Source organism: Zalophus californianus, chromosome 6, assembly GCF_009762305.2.
Source record: "Zalophus californianus isolate mZalCal1 chromosome 6, mZalCal1.pri.v2, whole genome shotgun sequence".
Lineage (NCBI taxonomy): Eukaryota > Metazoa > Chordata > Mammalia > Carnivora > Otariidae > Zalophus > Zalophus californianus.
The window spans coordinates 114,182,070-114,203,760 of NC_045600.1; the positions used below are offsets into that span (position 1 = coordinate 114,182,070).

The 21,691-nt window shown below is 39.4% G+C and overlaps 1 protein-coding gene across 2 annotated transcripts in view; it reads right to left on the bottom strand.

Annotated features, from left to right (window-relative positions):
* SIN3A (SIN3 transcription regulator family member A) overlaps positions 1-21,691 on the bottom strand; it is a 67,046-nt gene that overhangs the window by 36,065 nt on the left and 9,290 nt on the right. For both annotated transcript variants that reach the window (XM_027571235.2, XM_027571236.2), the window contains exons 2-8: positions 14,559-14,780; positions 10,476-10,652; positions 6,012-6,118; positions 5,012-5,294; positions 3,710-3,961; positions 2,053-2,205; positions 1,774-1,932 (exon numbers count right to left, since the gene is read on the bottom strand). In XM_027571235.2, coding sequence (XP_027427036.1) covers positions 1,774-1,932; positions 2,053-2,205; positions 3,710-3,961; positions 5,012-5,294; positions 6,012-6,118; positions 10,476-10,652; positions 14,559-14,747 — 1,320 coding nt within the window. In that variant the 5' untranslated portion in view covers positions 14,748-14,780. The remainder of the gene's footprint in view (positions 1-1,773; positions 1,933-2,052; positions 2,206-3,709; positions 3,962-5,011; positions 5,295-6,011; positions 6,119-10,475; positions 10,653-14,558; positions 14,781-21,691) is intronic.

Sequence of the window (21,691 nt, forward strand, 5' to 3'; positions counted from 1 at the left end):
AAAAGGAAAAATACACATGTGAGATCCAAGGAGTAGCGTTCTTGGAGTTTTATTTTCACCTGTGTTCAATGGGTCCATCACTGACCACTGCTGTCAATAATTTGCAACAAATGAGAGAATTCAAATCACTCACTCACTCTACCCCCTAAAAGATTTCCACCTATCTTCTCCATCTCACCCTGAGGTTCACAGATCATTCTATTTCCCAAATATTCTCTCTACAAATGGTCACCTCATTACTGTGATAACAGAACATCCTAACTTTTTCCATTAGCCAAAGTAACTTTATTTGGAACCTAGTGCCACTAGCTCATCTTCTTAGAGGTGGAGGCAAAGAGTGGAAGCACATTGGCAGAAGTGGATAGAAATCAATCTTTAACCCGTAACTATAATTCAATTTAAAAATTCATGAAAAAAGGCACAATTTATTTTCCTAAGAGAAGGAATGACTCTCTCTCGTCAGCAAGATCTACTCGGACCAATTTAAGATTACGTTTTCAAAGGGAATGAGTAGGCCATGACATAACTGTCAGGCAAGAATTCACTTTTAAAAAGCCATCTCTCAACTACCTGCAAAGAAATGCACAAACTTTGGGAGAAACAGCACATTTACCTTGACCACCTCAGAGTGCACTCTCTCAAGATCCAAAGCCTCTGCTGCTTAGGCTGCCTAAGGAGAAAAGTAAGTAGGGAATTCTAATCCCCCTTTCTAGTGTTTCCACCTGAGGGTAATCAAGTGTGGGCGGGGACCAATGCAAGAGTGGAGCTTAACTGCCAACCTCATTCTTGCTACCCATATAACACTCTTTACTGAAGTGACGAAATATAAACTATTTCTACGTTCAATTTGCTTTCAAAAGGAAAAGCCACTACAAACACTAAAAAAAAGTCTGATTTCAAAAGTGTGAGCAACACCTGTCAGTCTTTGTAGTCCTCTTCTTGTTCACCAGTCACCTCCTACTGTTAGAAATTCCACTAACTTTTATTATTCATTCATTAGATTCTGCAGACACGTCCATCTCTTCCACATTACACACTGCTTTGGAATTCACTGAAGCAACATTCAGTACATACACCTAGCTCTGTCCCTAACACAGCTGCACTACATCAAAGTGGAAGAGCACAGGCTTAGCTTTCCGCAGGCAGACCACCGGTGTTTACTATAACGAGAAGCATCGCGTGATACATCACTAACAGAAATTTAGGATCCCCCCCTGCTACAGCCCAAAGGTCCTGCCTTGGAGATTACGATGATACAGGTAAGATCTGGCAACCCAACAAAGAAACCTGGGCAGGATGGGCCTCTAGACCAAAGAGATCTCACAAAGTATACACACTTTACTCACAGGAGGACTTTAGAGACCACTTGACTTATTTCTGAAACAATTAGCTTAATAATCTTCCTTCTTATTATCACAAGGCAGGTTGAAGGCACCAAGTCAGAGGAAGGGAAAAATTAGTAGGTCTCAGAAACCTTTAGCATCAAACAAAAAAAGACATGATGGCTAATAGCAAAAAAGAGAAAAAATATAGAGAAAACAATAAAAACTCAAAAAGTTCAGTAATTTTTGTCATCAGTGATATTCTAACATCCTTTCGCAAAGCCAGATAAGAAGCTTTGCATTGAGTTTCTGTGACATACACCAACTCACTCTGAGTATCCATGATCCAACTTTCAACACGCTTGGATAAGAACCCGTGAACAACCCTAGAGTACTTGTCCATGAGAACTGCTCCTGAGAGTCAGACTGTGCAGCCGCCGCCCACTCTCACCTTTACCGGAGGGGTGGTTCCCGATCCCGAGTGCCGACGGATCTGGCAGCCATTCTGGTTGGGCCTCTGTGGCTTGTTGTTCAGCTGCGGCTTCTTCACAGTGCCTCCATGGTCATTTCTCACGGAATCAACCTTCTCAGCGGTTGTTTTGCTTAAAAGCTAAGTAAGACACATGAAAGAAATTATATCATTTAAAAAAAGTCAGCTTCTGTTTCCAGCTTCCTAACTTATTTAAGATAGTAATTCTAAATAGTGTAGTTCTTTCTAAGTAAAACTTACCACAGAGCTGTTGGCATCTGGTAGGAACTGTCCAAACTCTGACAACAGATCTTCCTGATTTTTAAAAAGACGAGCCACCTGGGCATAGACCTCCTGCTCAGTCAATGCTGGAGTGTAGTTTCCTCCAGCTTCCTTGGCATTTCGTTGCTCTTTCTGACAGGAAATTGCAAATGGGAAGGTATCATATTAGAAGGCCACTGTTTTGAATGACTCCCTTTTGCACACTTTCTGGGATGTTATCTACTTGGGCTGTACCTAAGAAGAAAAGTCTCTGTTCTTAGCACTTGTTTTAACTGCAAGCTTTTAAGGAGAAATGAGTGGAAGATGGTGGCTGACAATTTTTTTAAAACTAGGACAGGGGTAATGTTCATAGCAGCAATGTCCACAATAGCCAAACTGTGGAAAGAGCCGAGATGCCCTTCAACAGATGAATGGACAAAGAAGATGTGGTCCATATCTACAATGGAATATTACTCAGCCATCAGAACGGATGAATACCCAACTTTTACATCAACATGGATGGGACTGGAGGAGATTATGCTAAGTGAAATAAGTCAAGCAGAGAAAGTCAGTTATCCTATGGTTTCACTTATTTGTAGAACATAAGGAATAGCATGGAGGACATTAGGAAAAGGAAGGGAAAAATGAAGGGGGGGAATCGGAGGGAGAGATGAACCATGAGAGACTATGGACTCTGGGAAACAAACTGAGGGTTCTAGAGGGGAGGGGGGTGGGGGGATGGGTTAGCCCGGTGATGGGTATTAAGGAGGGCACGTACTGCATGGAGCACTGGGTGTTATACGCAAACAATGGATCGTGGATCACCACATCAAAAACTAATGATGTATTGTATGGTGACTAACATAACATAAAAAAAAAACAAAAACAAAAACAAAAACCTAGGACAGGGATGCCTGGCTGACTCAGTTGGAAGAACATGCAACTCTTTTTTATATTTTTTATTGTTATGTTAATCACCACACATTACATTAGTTTTTGATGTAGTGTTTCACGATTCATTGTTTGTGCATAACACCCAGTGCTCCACGCAGAACGTGCCCTCTTTAATACCCATCACCAGGCTAACCCATCCCCCCACCCCCCTCCCCTCTAGAACCCTCAGTTTGTTTCTCAGAGTCCATCGTCTCTCATGGTTGGTCTCCCCCTCCGATTTCCCCCCCTTCACTCTTCCCCTCCTGCTATCTTCTTCTTCTAGAGCATGCAACTCTTGATCTCGGGGTCATGAATTCGAGCCCCACGTTGGGTACAGAGGTTAAATAAATAACCTTTAAAAAATAAAAGAATAAATAAAAGTAAGACAGTATACGTGAATGCTCAGGGGACCATTACCAACCAATAAAACACAATACATTAGAGAAATGTCTTCTCCTTCAACCGTAGATGGAACTACACTACACAAACATCCTCTGAACCCCCCCAGATAATAAGCATCTGCTTCACAGGGCAGTAACTTAAAAATCCTGTTTAGTTGTTATAAAGCAATTAAAGTCAGGCAAATCAAACTAGCTTTATAAACACACATCACAGTTTTTAACCTGTTGACTTCCAGTAACAATTAAGAGAACATAATAATGGTTATTCAAGTTCTTCTCTGACCAGATGCCCTCAGCATGTGACCTGGTTAAGACTCTCTTACCTGATATGTGTGCAAAATCTCCAGGAACGCTTTGTAGATGTCTGGTTGGCCCTGGAACCTGTTCTTGATTTTATTAACATAGTTGATGGCATGATTAAACTCCACAGGCTGATTGTTCTGCAAGGATGGGGCCGTTCCCAACGAGATTGTCACTGGTGTATGAGGCTGAACAGGTGGAGAGCGCGGGGATGCATACGGTGGGAGAGGGGGAGTCTGCTGACTGGCTGGAGTATGTGCTTGTAGTTGGGAAGGCTAAAAAGAAAAAAGTCATTATTCTCTTCAGGAACACAGATGATCTGACATAGGAAAAAAGGTCAAACTAAAGAGAAACAAGATGTCTGATCAACAAACATCCTTAATTCACTCTGGCCAGGCCATTTTAGCCCAACTCAAATCATACTGGGCAGAGGTGGGGGGTGCAAAGGGCTCACACATTCTAATACAGATATTTTAGTCCCAAATTTTCTAAATACAACCTGAAAAGTGGCTGCATCTCCAATTACAGGGAAGAATTTTTCTAATGCAATTTTTAAGGTCACTCAACAGGTGCAAACAGAAGAGGGGCGGGGGGAAAGAACAACCAACCCTCACTCTCCATATCTTTAATGTAAAAAGACACTTGTTGCAGAAATCCACATAAAAATCTTCTAAACTACCTCTGTCCAATAGAACTGAGGTAATGGCAATGTTCTTTCACACTGCACAGTCCTACAGAATACATCCACTAAGCCACCTGGGGCTACTGAGCACTTGAAATGTAGCCATTACAACTGAGAAACTGAATTTAATTAGTTTAAATTTAAACACAGCCATATGTGGCTAGTGGCTACAGTATCAGACAGTGCAGTTCTAGAATAAGAACATTCCACCACCATCATCACCACCATCAATAGGGTCTTCTGCTTGGCTTGATATGAACTAATCTGGTAAATGGAGTGACTTTTATAAAATGATGACCCTGTGGGCAGTAGCATAATCTGATCATCAGATGACCATTTCCGCCTGTGCTGTCAAAGTACTAGTACACAAGTAAAGTGGCCATCTGTTGGGGTGCTCATGGGTTCACTAGGCAGGAGGTGGAGACAAAACAAGTCCTTACAGGTTACGGATGTGTTGATTTAAACAGATATCTAAATATATGGAAGGTAAATGTAAACCAACTTATAGGGATGTGACTATGGCATCTTCTCTGGTGAAATCATTACAACTGTTGTCTCTAAGTCTTATATAAAGGGGAAATGTCAAAGGAAGGTGCTCTCTAAGGATGCATTTTACATGATGCAAAGTATTCCAAGTGCTCACCTTGCTGACTTTGGCAGGTGGGGGCTGAGGAGCTGGCTGGGCAGGAGCTGGGGCTGACTGGGCTGAAGGCTGGGAAGGATGTTGGGGTGGTGGTTGAGGCTGGGGCTGGATGCCATGGGTGGGGATCTGATGAACCTGGCCAGGAGTTGTCACGTTCACCATGTCATTGGTTTGCACCTCAATCTTGTAGCCAGGGGGCAAGAAGGTATTGAAGCCCATAATCAGGTCAGGGTGGCCTTTGAACAGCTGGGACACACGACTAATCACTCCTGGAGTGTCAATGCTGATTAAAACAAAAAACAAAACACACACACACACACACACACACACACACACACACACAAACACAAAAATTAAAGTGGCAAGCTTGACAACACCCTATTAAGAAAAAAATACACATTCCACTAGGTTCTCTGAACAGGAAAACAACTAAAAATCAACCTGCATTATTACAAAATCAACAAAACATAAAGAACTCTGACATTGCAAAGCAATTTTAGCCCTATATTCAAAGAGGTTCGGTCACAATTTTGAACAGAATCTACATTCATGGTAACAGTCCTAACAAGCAGATACTCAAGAGTTAATCAAAGCAGCAATTCCCATGCAAGATCCACCCTCTGACACACCAGTATAAATCATTATGTGTCTACGTTTTTCACGAATTATTCTAACAGTGAACCATGCCAGAATATTAGTGTATCTTAAATCAACTCAAAGAGCCGGTAGCCTAATCATTACCAGTCTACTTCCCTGATTGAGGTGAAGTACTAAGAAAAATTTTAGTTAAGAAAAATTAACCAATAGGGAGAATACAAAGGTCTAGGGCCCGTAACTGTCATCAATAAGGCAATACATAAAATAAAAGCAAGACCCTAAAAATTAAACCCCCCAAAAGACCGCATCCTTTATCTTTCAGCACATGAGAATGAGCCATAGCCTCCCTCCAAAATCAACATTTCAAGCACAAAGCTTGAATACAACCACAGAGATCTTTTACCTCTGAGATTTAAATTCCTTCATGATGTCAAGGAAATCATTGTAGACCTGAGGCTGACTACCAAATTGCAGCTTCACTTGGTCAAGATAGGACAGCGCATCCTCCACCTGAGGTAGGGATAAATCTCAAGGTTATAAAAAGAAAGTAAACCAAGAATTATTAAAAAACAAATGATTTATGCCTAAATAAAATTAACGTACTAAATGAAATAAAAAATATAGTAAATATACATGAGAGTATTAAAAAATTAGTATGGATGCCAATAAGACTCAAGCTTAAAATAAAAATCAATTCATAAAATTTGTAGCCTTGCCTTGGATAATTTTGGGGAGAATGATTAGAGAAAAAATCATCACATTAATATAGTATTCACTTATTCATTCATTTATTCATTTCACAAATATCTACTAAGCTACAACATACCACACCAGGCCCAACATGAGGTACTAAGGAGTCAATGACAAAAAAGCCACAGCCCCTGCTCTACAGAAGTTCATTCACATCTAGTTGGGAATTCTAATACAGCGGGATAAATGGGGGATCACCGAATGCCCAGAGGGCACATGGGAAGGGCACTTCTGCACTAAGAAAAACCCATGGGCACATAAAGGAGGGCTTCCCCAAGAAGTGACGTCTAAATCTAAACTGAGTCCTAAGGATGAGTACAAGTTAGCACAAACGAAGACAGACCTACAAAGAAAGTCAGAGGAAGCATCATGAGCAAAATCCCAGACAGGACACCATCTGGTAGACTGGGAAAACTGAAAACAGTTTAGTTTGGCTGAAGGATCTGTGGTGAAAAGGAGGAACGTGGCAGGAAGAATGACAAGAGAAGAGACAGGAGAGCAAGCAGGATCTAGACCTCAAAAGGCCTTGTAAATCTTATTAAAAAGCAGTATAGGGGTGGCGCGCATGGGTGGTTCAGTCGGTTAAGCACCTGACTTCGGCTCAGGTCATGATATCAAGGTCCTGGGATCAAGCCTCTAGTCTGGCTTGACACTCAGCAGGGAGTCTGCTTGTCCCTCTGCCCCTCCCCTCACTCGTGCTCCCACTCTCTCTCAAATAAATAAAATCTTTAAAAACAAAACAAAGACCAAAAAAAACCCCAAACAGTTTAGGGGTGCCTAGCTGGCTCAGTAGGTTAAGCATCCAACTCTTGATCTTGGCTCAAGTCATGATCTCAGGGTGGTGAGATCAAGCCCTGCATCGGGCCCTGGGCTGGGAGAGGAGCCTGCTTAAGATTCTCTCTCTCTCCCTTTGCTCCTCCCCCTTCATATTCAGAACTTTCCATACTGAAATGCTTCATTAATGATCAAGGTGATGGAACATAAAACTAAGTTTGCAGAAGAAACAAAGACTTTGGAAGATATTTAAGAATAGCATTCATGGGGCGCCTGGGTGGTTTAGTCATTAAGCGTCTGCCTTCAGCTCAGGTCATGATCCCAGGGTCCTGGGATCAAGCCCCACATTGGGCTCTCTGCTCAGTGGGAAGCCTGCTTCTCCCTCTCCCAAACCCCCTGCTTGTATTCCCTCTCTCTCTGTCTCTCTGTCAAAATAAATAAATAAAATCTTAAAAAAAAAAAGAATAGTATTCACAACCACATGACAAAGGAAGATTGTCAAAAATAAACACAAAATTGTGAATAAAAAAGTAAGCATGCTATGGTATAATAATAATTACTACAGAGAGAAAAAGTGCAGCTGCCTGAATCAAAGAAATTATGTGATATGTTTATGTCTAGAGAAAAAAAGGTACTGGTCACAGTGAACTACTATTTAAATTAGTTATAAACCAACACTATGCTTAAAAAATACCCAGCATGACAACCACATTATAAATGAACTATCTGGGGGCCTGGGTGGCTTATCCGACTCTTGATTTCGTCTTAGGCCATGATCTCAGGATTGTGAGATTGAGGTCGGTGTCGGACTCCGTGCTGGGCTAGGAGCCAGCTTAAGATTTTCTCTCTCCCTCTGCCCCTCCACCCCAATAAACAAACATACTATCTGTATGTAAACATAGTGAGGAAATTCTCTCATTACCTAAAGTATAGTTCAACTCTTTACAAAAGAGTGTATGAGGCTCTAGGAACCACAGCTCAGAAGAAAACAACTTGGAGCTGGTCCTTCTGAAGCTACAGTCCTAGGGAAGTACTTGGGGAGGCCCCAAGTCTGCTGATGTATTTTCTTGGCTCACTTCAACAGGCCTTTATTATTGAGGTCCCTAACCTCTTAAAGTTCACAATCTTGTAGGGGAAACAAACACAAACAACTGTAAAGAGAACTTGCTAAAGATGTGCCAAATATCTATGCTGCTAGCACACAACAAGTAGCTAAATCACATCAAACATGCCTGAAATTATTCAAATCTTTCTTGTCATCAATCTGCCAAAGACAAAAAAGAAAGTATAGACAATGCTGATGCTTGAAATAACCTAAGTATTTTCACTGAACACTCCTCATTATAGAATATAAATAGTTTATTGAAGTTGATTCAAATGCTTGTAAGGCATTTTAAGACTGATCCAAAAATGGCAGGCAATGTGGGAATACATTGAATGAAGCTACAATGGAGGCACAAAAAAGCACTTTACCCCTCCTCACCAGAACGGGAATTCAACACGTTATTGTATCCAGGAATCATATACAAGAGTGAGAAGAGAAGGAACAGAGCAACTGACTCCGCCCATGACTCACTCTATAACCTCAACTCCAGAACGCTTTCTTGCTTCCTTGACTGTTTCTGTAAAACAGACAAGGCACATCTGTATACTTATACCCAAGTCAGGGAGAAGAGTAAAATAGTGCTGTGCTTTCATAGGACTGGCTGAAAAAGCCTATAGAAATAAACATTTCTGTTAGTTTAACAGCAAGTTTAGAAGCTCTTTGGCATCATTAAGGTATTAACTAATTGCTGAATTAAATCATACCAACCAACTTTAAAAAATATTTTCAGGACTTTGTGAAATGCTAAGTTCATGGCAATAATACAGTTTGGTACACAGCCATCACTCTACAAGGAGACAGGCAAAATGTTTTAAGAAAAACATCAATATAGCTTACACAAATTTTCCCAAAGATAGAGCCCAGAGTGAAGTTTCAGGCCCAAATAATTTGTATTCTCTTTAAAGACTAAGCCTAAGTATAGCCAACTCTTTTTTTTTTAAGTATAGTCAACTCTTAATTACTTAATATAGACAAAATAAATTTTACAAAATCCCTCTATATAGTTTAGTTTTGGTATGCTTTATATATTTATGTAGCATTTAGTTTCCTTAGGCCAAAATTAAACAAGTCCCTGAGAACTCAAACCAATGTGGGCAGGGATTAGGGAGAACTAGATTTAAGTATCAAGGAAAACAGAGGGCCGAAATGTTTGCTACACATGGAAGTATCCTTCAAGGGTATACTCTTCATTCCCACCTGGACACTATTTAATTAGGCTGATAGGACCAAATGAAGACCCAACATCCCATTTCTTTATAGTTCTTTAATTTGTATTTCTTGCAACTCGATTTGAAATTTTATATAAGGGCGCCTGGGTGGCTCAGATGGTTAAGCGTCTGCTTTCGGCTCAGGTCATGATCCCAGGGTCCTGGGATCGAGTCCAGCATGGGGCTCCTTGCTCAGCAGGGAGTCTGTTTCTCCCTCTCCCTCTGCCTCTCCCCCTGCTTGTTCTCTCTCTGTCTCTCTCGCAAATGAATAAATAAAATCTTAAAAAAAAAAAAGAAATTTTATATAAATGTAAAATTAGAAAAAATGAAATCTGGAACACTTACTCCAACAATTACTTATTTTGAAAAGTAACATTCCAGTAAGCAGAGAGAGGGTTAGCTGGGAACACAAGCTCCACTTCTCCACAGATGCCTCATGAATTTCAAAAGCACTGAAAACCTACAGCACATACTCAGCAGAACAGATGAAAACACTGACACTTCATTCACAATTATAGTCTTCCCCAATCTTTATAAAGGTTCCCAAAAAAGGAGCATGTGTTTTACAAGGATGGACTGGAAGATGCCAGCCCATTCAGCTATTTATAAGCAGGGATAAAAAGATTAAATCGTAAGGTAATACTGGACCCAGTTACTGTACAGGACCGTAGCCAACCACGTGTGCTCAATAAAACCTTCTGCCATACTAAGAACTAAGAGTTCAAAAGGAGATATCCAAAAAAATGGACCTTGTTTATTGCGTACGAAAACAGTCCCTCTATCCTGACACGTCTGAGTACCATGCATTCATACATTCCAAGAACATTTCTTGAATGTAATTCTCTGGATCAGGCACTGAGGGTAAGATGGGAAATCTAAGTAGGTTTTAAAACAAAAACAAAGTAAAACTCGTGATTCAACCCCTAGTCTGGCATGTTAAAAGTTATAATGCCACTACTAATAGACTGAAGCCGATGCTTCCTGCTGAGAGACAGAACTTTTTAATGGAAGAAGAGGAGCTGAATATCACCTTAAGCCTCTGAAATTGCTGCTGTCCCTGCACTGGTGCGACTGGCGGGGCGGGATGAGCATGACTCTGGACCCCCTGGCCTCCATGGGGCTGCACAGCGGCCGGGTGATGGTGGCCACTGTGAACCGCTGTGATGCTGGGCCCGTGACCGCCAGAGCTCGGAGGCACTGCTGAAACCTGGGGCGACAAAAGGCAGACAAAAAACGTCAAGGCTTCTACATTCTTCCCCAGATGCATCTAGAAGACATGCATGTGTACCTTTGCACACACACACAGAATTACAGCTCTTCCTTGACTTATGATGGGGTTACATCCCGATAAATCTATTTTAGGCTAAAAATATCCTAAGTTGAAAATGCATTTCATACAGCTACCCTATCAAACAACATAACTCAGCCTAGCCTACCTTAAATGTGCTTAGAACACTTACAGTAGCCACAGTTGGGCAAAATCATCTCACACAAAGCCCATTTTATAAGAAAGTGTTGAATATCTCAGGTAATATGTTGACTACTATACTAAGAGAAAAACTGGAATGGCCTGAGGGTATCGGTAGTTTACCCTCGTGATCGCGTGGCTGACCAGGAGCGGAGGCTGCCACTGCCCAGCATCAGACGAGACTACAGTACTTCATAGTGCTAGCCTGAGAAAAGACCCAGAGTCAAAATTCCAAGTATGGGTTCTACTATAAATCACTTTCACATTATCATAAATTTGAAAAATTGGAGGGGCGCCTGCATGCCCTTAAAAAGTCGTTAAGCGTCTGCCTTCGGCTCAGGTCATGATCCCAGGGTCCTGGGATCGAGCCCCACATTGGGCTCCCTGCTCAGCAGGAAGCCGGCTTCTCCCTCTCCCACTCCCCCCTGCTTGTGTTCCCTCTCTCACTGTCTGTCAAATAAATAAATAAAATCTTAAAAAAAAAAAAAAAAAGAAAGAAAAGAAAAATTGGAAGTCAAACTATCCTATCCTAAGTCGGGGACCATCAGTAATTAGAAATCCTAATTTCCCACAAAAGGGAACTGGTGAAATGAAATCACCCATATTACAACAGAATTCTCTGCCACTATTAAAAATTATATGGCTCAATACTTCTCAAACTATCTATGGCAAAGGTCCCATCTTGTTTTTTTCTTCAATTCCAATCCATCATGGGCCACTACTTTTATAAAATATGATAAAAATGAATTACTAGAGAAGTGGAATGAAAAATAAGCCCGTAATTTCCATCCCCACATTTTAGATATATTACAAAATTACTATGTCCAAATCGCTGTAAGTTTCTAAATACTCTCAATTTCTATACACGTCATAATAGACTAATAATAAACTATGCACATCAGCCATCTGTGGACCACACTCTGAATAGCACTAATATAGATACATATATTTTCACATTATAAAATGTTCATAATCTCTGAGTTAAATGTAGTCATGTGCTGCATATGGTTTTAAACTTTTAAATATTTTTTTAGAAAGCAGTATCTATGAATCAATAAAAAGATTTTAAACCTTAGGTGACAAATATATAGCAAAATGTTAGCATTTTATCTTGTGGTGATGGAATTAGAGATGACTTTTATTTTGCTTTATTTTGCTTATCCTTATTTTCTATTTCTATCCCTATTTATTTTGCCTATCCTTATTTGCTAAACAAAACTTTCTTCCAAATTGTTAGTGGTTTGGCCTCAAACTTAATTATTTTCTATTCTTTCTCTCATTCTCTTATAAGCTTAGAGTGAAATAAAACACAAGCTCCTTTCCTTCCATTTCTATTGCGAAAAATGCTACACAAAATTTCCAAAGCTTTTTTTATTTTCCTGTTTCAGAACTGTTAATCACCACAGAAGACAACTAAGGAAGGACAATATCCTTGATTTGCACATCTCCAAAATAAGAAGACTAAACAACGTGAGACTTAATCTAAACAATGGAAGTTGTATACTACAATGTAAGAGAGGATTAATTTTTTTTTTGAAGTCCCCACAAATTTATAAAGATTCCCCTGGACAGAGGGGAGGGTGGGAAATAGACAACTACTTACAAATCCCCACAAACAATAGTTACACATTAGGAGTAAAAAGAAACTATTTGGACAATTCTGAAAGCTCTAATATATCTCTAGCAAGGATTATTATTCTGAGCTTCTATATTCCAACATATATGTTTTGAACAGTTTTTTAAAAGGCTTAATTGGAGCTTATAAATACTTGAGATGACTAGCTTTATGTGAGCACATTATAGTTTCTAATATATGAATAGATGCAACTATCCCAAGTATAGGAAACAGTCATCAATCTGTTCAGATAAAAGTAATCACCCAAGAAACACAAGCAACCTTTCTTCCAAGATCTAACTAAAGATTCTTCCAAGATCTAACTAAAGTCCTCTCACTGTGGCCCTCAGTCTCATAGGAGGGCATGGTACTACTGCAAAGGGGACTCCTGAGAAAGAATGACACCTAAGGAATCACCATCTCCTACTTCACCTGGATTCCCCTCTTCCTTGTCTTCTTATAATAAATTCTGAGAAATTTATGGAGTTATGGAATTGCTAGGTCAAAAAGTAATTAAGGAATCTGCCATAACTGTCAAATTGCTCTCAAGAAAGTTTACACTAATTTATGTTTCCAGTACATAACTTTTTAAAAGTCGCTAACATGTTAGTGTTAGTGAATGAAGAAGGCCTCTCCAGACCAGTAAAATAAATTATGATTCAGATTGACCTAGAATGGAATATTATAAATGCAGTGATTTCTTAAAAATTACTTAGATCTATACATATGTATTTAAGTGGAAAGTTGTCCACTATATATTAAGTGGAAAGAGCAAATAGCAGAACAGTGTATACTGTATCATTCAAATTACATAAAAATAGAAGTGTATATAGATAGGTAGGCAGGTGAGTATAGATACCCAAGAAATCACGAATGGCTCAAAGTCCGAAGGGTCAGAGAAAGAAGTCATCTTGGATCATTTTTCAAAACAAAACAAAACAAAAAAACATGGTGATATTTACTTTCATAATTAAAAAAGGCAAAAAACAAATTTCTTCCATTTCTACAAAACAGAGTAAAGAGATAAGAGATGAAAGATCAGCACTGGTCAGGGCATGGAATGATAGGAATATACAATGCTGGTGGAAATATAAATTGGTACAGTTCTGAAAAACAATTTGACATTACCTGCTAAAGGAGAAGTCGCACACACCCTATGACCCAGCAATCCCTCTCCTAGATACCTGAAAAACTCTTCTTCATGTGCCCTCAAACCTGCTGAGCGGGCTGCAAGAAGATAAGGAGTTTGCACCACAATGTAAACCAACTGCTTCACTAATAAGCACACTATTTAATTCAGCTGCCTTTGTTTCCCCATGGCAACACTTTCTTTTTTTTTATTTAAAACAAAGTAGCACATTGATTTAAATTCTGGTGCAAGCTTATCTTGTCATGGATTGCCACTGTGAGCACCACTGCACCAGGAGAAACAGTCACATAGCACCTTTACAAATAAAAATCTGGTAACAGCCTGAGAGTACAGCAAAAGAAAAATGGGTAAGTTGATGGGATATATTCATATAGTTCATAAAAGAGTGAAAATGACTCAATTATTTACACATAAAAATAGGGGTAAGCCTCGGGAACCACACTGAGTGAAAAAAAGTGAGTTAAAGAAAAATATATAAGGGTGCCTGATGGCTCAGTGGGTAGAGCATGTGACTCTTATCTCAAGGTTGTAAGTTTAAGCCCCAAGTTGGGTATGAAGATTACTTAAAAATAAAATCTTTAAGGGGCTCCTCGGTGGCTCAGTCAGTGGAACATGCAACTCTTGATCTTGGGGTTGTGAGTCCAAGTCCCACACTGGGTGCAGAGATTACTTAAAAACATTTAAAAAATAGAAATAATTAAAAACCTGTGTGGTGATTACCCAAATATACATTGTTTTTGTTATTTGTTATATCTTACTTACAGATATCCTATAAATATAATTTTGTATCTAACTGGATGCTTAATACAATTTTTTTTCATTGGACATAATCACCAATGCCCCTCCCTTACACTGAGTCCCTTGCTGGGCTCCAGCTTACCTGATAGCTGGGTGTCACGGAGTACTGAATTCCTGTGGCTGACTGCATGGTCTCGGACACTGTTTCATACACAGGAGGGGCAGGGGCAAGCACCCGGTGCTGGTGAGGGAAAGCCTCTGTGCTACCAGGGATCCGACGCTGCTGGGCCGCATACACCGGTGACTCCTGGTCATCCAAACGTCGCTTCATTCTGCGCTCATGCTCAGGGATGCACCACAAAACCTGCAGAAACCAAAAGCATCGATATGCAAACCAATTCACACCCCAATGTAATGTGTACAACTTAGGACCAGTCGCCCAAATTTACTATAAGCTCAACTCCCAAAACGAACTATTTACTTCATCCTGAAGATGATCACTGGCTAGTTTAAGTGCATGCTTGCACACACAGGCCCCACAGTGGACAGTGTATCATAACTCAAAGACAGAAGTTTAAATAATAACATAGTCTGAATTAACCTGGGACTATGGAGTTGAAAAATAACCTCCAATTTAAAAACACGAAAATACACCTTTCCTTTCTTTATTCTCTAGTTTTCTTCTCAAATGCCATCATTCCTAATGTCAACGACACATTCACATGCTACAAAAACATTCAAGTGCTTCTTTCTAACCTCTCAAAACCTAGTACCATAATTGTGGTCTAATTTTTAAAATATCAGTTGTTTCAACAATTAAATGCTATCATGAAAGAGCAGTAGGCCAGGAGTAAAAGGACGATGGTTCTAGACTTGCCAACTTAAGGAGCTATGTACATTTCAACAACTTCCTCATTCCGTGTGAGTTTGTTTCTCCAACTATAAAATGACATGGTTGGGGGCGCCTGGGTGGCTCAGTCGTTAAGCGTCTGACTTTGGCTCAGGTCATGATCTCAGGGTCCTGGGATCGAGCCCCGCATCGGGCTCCCTGCTCCGTGGGAAGCCTGCTTCTCCCTCTCTCTCTCCCCCTGCTTGTGTTCCCTCTCTATCTCTCTCTCTCTCTGTCAAATAAAATCTTAAAAAAAAATGACTAAAATGACATGGCTGGAAAAGATCATTTCTAGGTTATTTCTCACTCCAACATTCCTTAACACTAAGGAGATTCCAGAATCCCTTATTAATAATATTCCTCTGTGGAGGGACACTTTCTTTCCTGCAGGACACTAAAAGTCTAGTAATATTCTGGCTAGGAATCCAGTCTGGTCTTTTCAGGGCTTTTCCAACATCCAAAGCTTCTTCAAGGTAGGGTTCTTTACAACTTTGTCTGCATTCCCCACAGTCCTACCACATCACACACTCAAATACTGACCATGCAGAAGGGAAAAAAATAAGAGTTAATAGTTAATATAATATTTAGGATATAATGAATCCCAAGCACCATTCTACACAATTTATAAATATTATTATAATCCCCACAACAACCCTATAAGCAAGGTGCTGTTATTCCTTATTTTATAAATGAGGAAACTGAAATATAAGGATTAAGTAAACTGCCCAAGGCTGCACAGCTAATAGGCAAAGCTGGAATGTCAATCCACCAAATCTACCTCCAGAGCCAAAATTCCTAACCACCTCAGTATCTCCTACCTCTCACAGAATAAGAAATAAAGGGAGAAGAGTCCCTTTACTTATTTAAGACATGCATGCACTGAGCAACGTCAGCTTTCTTTAACCTCTCCCACACTTAGCTCATTCGTCCTTTCACCCTCAACCCAACAAAGTGGGAAGGCTTTGGCAGCGTTCACTCTTTCAATTAGCAAATACTCAGGTAACAGATAAGAAGGTGGTATGTGTCCTATAAAAGCTTAAAAGCCACTTGGGAAGACCATATACAGCCTCACTAGTAATCAAAGAAATAAAAAGTAAAATGATACTTACCCCCAAAGCAACAGGCAAAAATTAAAAGAAAATGATGATATTGAGTGTGGGTGAGGGTAGAGGGAAATACTACTGGCAGAAGTTTTCATCGGCATGGACTATGTGGTTGGCAACTTGTGGTATCCATTAAATTTTTAAATTTAAAATGGTCATACCCGGGAGCGCCTGGGTGGCTCAGTTGGTTAAGCAACTGCCTTCGGCTCAGGTCATGATCCTGGAGTCCCGGAATCGAGTCCCACATCGGGCTCCCTGCTCGGCAGGGAGTCTGCTTCTCCCTCTGACCCTCTTCCCTCTTGTGCTCTCTAACTCTCATTCTATCTCTCTCAAATAAATAAATAAAATCTTTAAAAAAAAAATAAAATAAAATAAAATGGTCATACCCTTCTACCTAGCAATTCACTTCCAGGTGTCTATCCTATACATCTGCCAAGTATATATACTGCAGCAAATTATGAAAAATCTAAATGTCTATCAATAACTGAACTTGATACATCCATATTGGGAAAACTATGTAGCAATTAGATTGGGGTTCCTCTATAAAGAAAGTCCTCCAAAACATACTATTAAATGAAAAGAACAAGCTACAGAATATATACGGTGTGATTTCAACACCCACACACAATGTATTAAGATTTGTGCATCTCATTGTAAATTTTGCATCAGAAGGAAAAAGCTATAAACAAATACTGAACTCTAAATAAGGATAGCATGCTCAAGTACTTAGGTGAAAGTGTACTAATGTTTGAAATTTACTTTGAAATACATCTAGAAAATAGTTTGGATTAATAGATGGAGGAATGCATATATGACAAAGCAAGTACTATAAAAATGGTAATATAAAATCTAGTGTGTATATGGGTATTCGCTATAAAATTCTATCGACTTTGCTGTGTATTTGAAATTGTTCTTAATAAAATATTGGGAGGAAAGGTTAACAATACAAACCAGTTCATGAGTGGTACAATACTATAATAAGTACTATAAATTTGGTAAGGAGTAGAAATGTGTACACTGGAAAAAACTCTACAGAGAAGATAAATGTTTGGTTTTATCTTGAAAATTAGGAATGAATTAGGGCACAGGGGGTACACAGGATGAGATTAAAATATTACAGTAACTGTGGACCTACAGGTGATAATGAGCCACTTACAGTCTTTGCCAATTCATTTACTCCACAAATAATTCTCAAGAATCTACACATGCCAGACCCTGTGCTTTATGTGAGGGACCAGGCACTGAATAGGACAGATTCCCTGCCCCACAATGGATCTTCCAAACACGACTGCTGTAAGTCAATGTGCTCCTCCCAAGAGTCCTGTCAGATGGGCACACCCAGAACACTATTTAGAGGGAAAGTGATATTCAAAAGAAATTAAGTGACCTGTTCAAGGTCACATGGCAAGGAGTTAGACTCTTTCTCCTTGGAATGCATGACCAATCTGGAGTAGAAATACTGGACAGACAATAGTATCCTGCTTGCAGAGAGGTACAGTGAAATTCCAGACTATGAAGTATTTGAATGCCAAATAATGGAGCCACAAGAGTCAGACACAGAGCTACTTTCAAGCCCTGCTTCAGCTGACATGATTTTCATCTGCTACTATGGTCTCCAACTGTTTCAGATTTGGAGCTTACCCTGTTATCAGAACTCTAGTCTATGAAGACAGAATTTAAACAAGGAAAAAAGCACTTTGAAGGACAGAAACTAGTGAAGAAGGACTAATGTGAACAATGGCAGCAGAACATTAAAAAGTCACCTGGCCATGTGTTATAATAAAAAGTGGGGATAGCTCCAAATCATCATGCGAAGAAATCATAATTCCCAAATAAAGCAAGCAGAGCAGGATAATTCTGATATTGCAGGGCAGTCTTCTGGAATAGGGTAGAACAAGTGACAAGTCACTGTGTCACATTTCAGACAAATTTTAGAAGGGCTGAAGTAAAAGCTAACCCTTTCAGAACGATAAATATAAAAACCAATTTTCTAGTTCTACAACCCAAAATGTCTTTCATTACAGTAAAAAGTTGGCCTCTTAGAAATTCAGACAGTTCCCCATGCTTATTAAAATCCAAATGGAAAATCCAACTTTAAAAAATCTATCTTTTCATTTAGATTAAATTTTACAAATCAGGGGCAGCTGGGTGGCTCAGTAGGTTAAGCATCCGACTCTTGATCTCAGTTCAGGTCCTGATCTGAGGGTTGTGAGAGTGAGCCCTGCTTTATTTATGTACAAAAATAAATAATAAATAATAAATTCATAAATTGGCTTAAATACAGGTAACAATTTAAGTCAAGATAAGCTCAAAGTAAGAGAGTGTATGGAACAAACTAAAGTGCTCTATCTGGAGGCTTTTAAGTATACAACTTTCTTTTGGAAATGCATTTAATTTATGGTTGACCCTTTACAGTGCCTCTTAATTTTGTACTGTTATCCTCAATTAGCCACATTTTTAAATTCCTTTATTTATGTAATTAAAAAAATCCTCTGAAATTATTCTCTTATTGGCGGTCAGCATCACATAAAATCATATTAAAATGTGTCCTGGTCAGTTTACATCAATAAATACTGCGGAAAAATGGAAAGTTTCTCTTCAAAAGCAAATAGATTTTTATCAAAGCATATAGTGAAATGTAATTATGTACTTCAATCCAGTGCAGTTGCCCACCATAGTCAACCTCAAAACCTGTCCAAAAATCCACTTTTGGAGGGGCACCTGGGTGGCACAGTCAGTTAAACATCCAACTCTTGGTTTTAGCTCAGGTCCTGGTCTCAGCGTTGTGAGATCAAGTCCTGCATCAGGCTCTGCGCTCAGCACAGAGTCTGCTTAAGACTCTTTCTCCCTCTCCCTCTGCCCCTCCCTCTGTGCACCCTCACACACTCTCTCTCAAATAAATAAAAATAAATCTTAAAACAAAAAAATCCACTTCTGGATTTAGATCTGCTAGAAAAGGAAAAGTATCCCAGAATAAATGAAAAAGGCAATCTATTTAGATTTTCCATTTTACAGAGACTAATAGCTCAATAAAATTAACAACCCATTCTTCTTAAAACACAAGATCTAATACCCAAGCCTCCCAGAATCAGTTTTACATTCTTCTAATGAGGTGGGCCTCAACCAGAATAGTTTGCCACCCTCCCGGGCACATTTGTCAATGTCAGAAGCCATTTTCTGGTTGTCATAGTTAGGGGACAGGAGTGCAACTGGCATCTCATGAATTCCCAAACATCCTAAAATGCACAGGATAACCCCCCACAACAAAGAATTATTTGGCCAAAATATAGTAGTGCCAGGTTGAGAAACCTGGATCTAATATAATGCTAACCCCAAATGTACAAACCTTTTGTGAGCTTTGGTGGGATTATGTCATACTGTGGTATGACAACAATTTTTAGCAAGGTAGCTCAGAACAGTCATCTTGATTCAAAATATATCTCTCATGTGACTTACCTTGAACCCTTGGTGTATCAGAAAAACTTATCATTTACCATTTGGGTGAAAAACAACTTTATTAGAAACTTTAAGAACTTAAATAGAAGGAGCGCCTAGGGGCACCCAGGTGGCTCAGTTGGTTGGGCGTTGGGACTCTGGATTTTCACTCAGGTCGTGATCACCCGATGGTGGGATCAAGCCTCGTTTTGGGCTCTACACCCGTGGAGTCTGCTTGGGTATCTCTCCCTCTGCCCCTTCTGCCTAATCCCTTCCCCCACTCCCACAAGCACCTGTGCACACACACTTTCTAAATTAAATAAATAAATCTTAAGGAAAAAAAAGGGCGCCTGGGTGGCTCAGTCAGTTAAGCATCTGACTCTTGATTTCAGCTGGGGTCATGATCTCAGGGTTGTGGGATCAAGTCCTGGGTTGGGCTCCACACTCAGCAGGGAGTCTGCGTGAGATTCTCTCTCCCCCTCTCCAAAATAAAAATAAGTAAATTTTCTAAAAAAGAACTTAAATAGCAAATCCTAATTTTTATTTCCTATATTCCTGCTTTTGAAGATATAAATACCCAAAATAAGCAATATCCTTTAAAATGCAACTGAGTAGTCACCAACTATCACAACATGAAGTTGGAACATAGCCATTCGGTAAATTTTGATTTCAGATACATCTCTAGTAAAGTTCTAGCTTATCATCACTTTGGGATTTTTTTTTCTTTTTTTTGCATCACCACACACAGTACTTTGAGAATTTAATTCTTAATTTTATTGGCAAGGACAATCATCTTCTTTGCTCCATAACTGCAAACACTCTCAGTTTTAGGCTAATAAACGCCAATTAGAACAATTGATCCAATGTTGTTTTTTAATTTCTATGTCGTGTTTCCTTCCAATCACCTCTGTACACCTGCCTTTAGCAAAGGTCCACTCACAAGTCAGTTTTGGTGCATAAACATCCTAGAAGATGAAAGGATACAATCGTATACCCTTTTAGCAAATTGAAATGGTTTTAATTCATGGTGAAACACTTCATTCTGAAGTCCTTCCTGCTGAATGACTACCTGGATGAGGATATCATTATTTCTTACCCGCCCCCCAAAAATACATGGTGCACGTGTAAATTCTTCATTCTGAGAAAATTCATCATATTGTCATCTGAAGACTATACAGTCTGTGAACTGGCTCACAGTCAATTTTACCATCATCACCCCAATCTAGCCTGCTTCTGTCTGCTGGACTGCATTTGTCTACTAGCTCCTCTGGTGTGAGGGGTCTTCCTCTGTTAGTTTTCTTCTTTTTGCCATTACAGGAGGCAAAAAAAAAAAAATTAAGGATTACCAAATATGTTTCCTGAAAGCTTAAAAAGGTTGTAAAAATAGTATAAAAAATGGTCATATAACTTTCACTCAGATTCCCCAGATGCTAATGTCTTACAGATTGTTTAAGATGGTATCTCCCAACTTGTACACTGTCTTGGAAGATACTGTAATGCTTCAGGCAAAGCAGTAAGAAAACTGAAGTGTAACAATGATGACTTATTTTACCACTGCATTATCCTTCTAGGCAATGCCATCATTCTTCCCTTTTCTTATTATTTTAGTTTTTTTTTAGAATAGGGAATAACTGATGAGCAATGATGAAATAATTCCTAGGATGATGAAATACCAAAATGTTTCAAGCTATAGGAAAACTAAGATCATTAAGATCCCAGAATATAGTTCAGATGTATAAATGGTAATAGCTAAAATGAGTTTATCCCATTAAAAAGAAAGTAAGTAAATTCTCTCTTTGTTCTTGTTTTTTTTGGGGGGGGAGAGCAAGAGTGTGGGGGTGGGGGAGC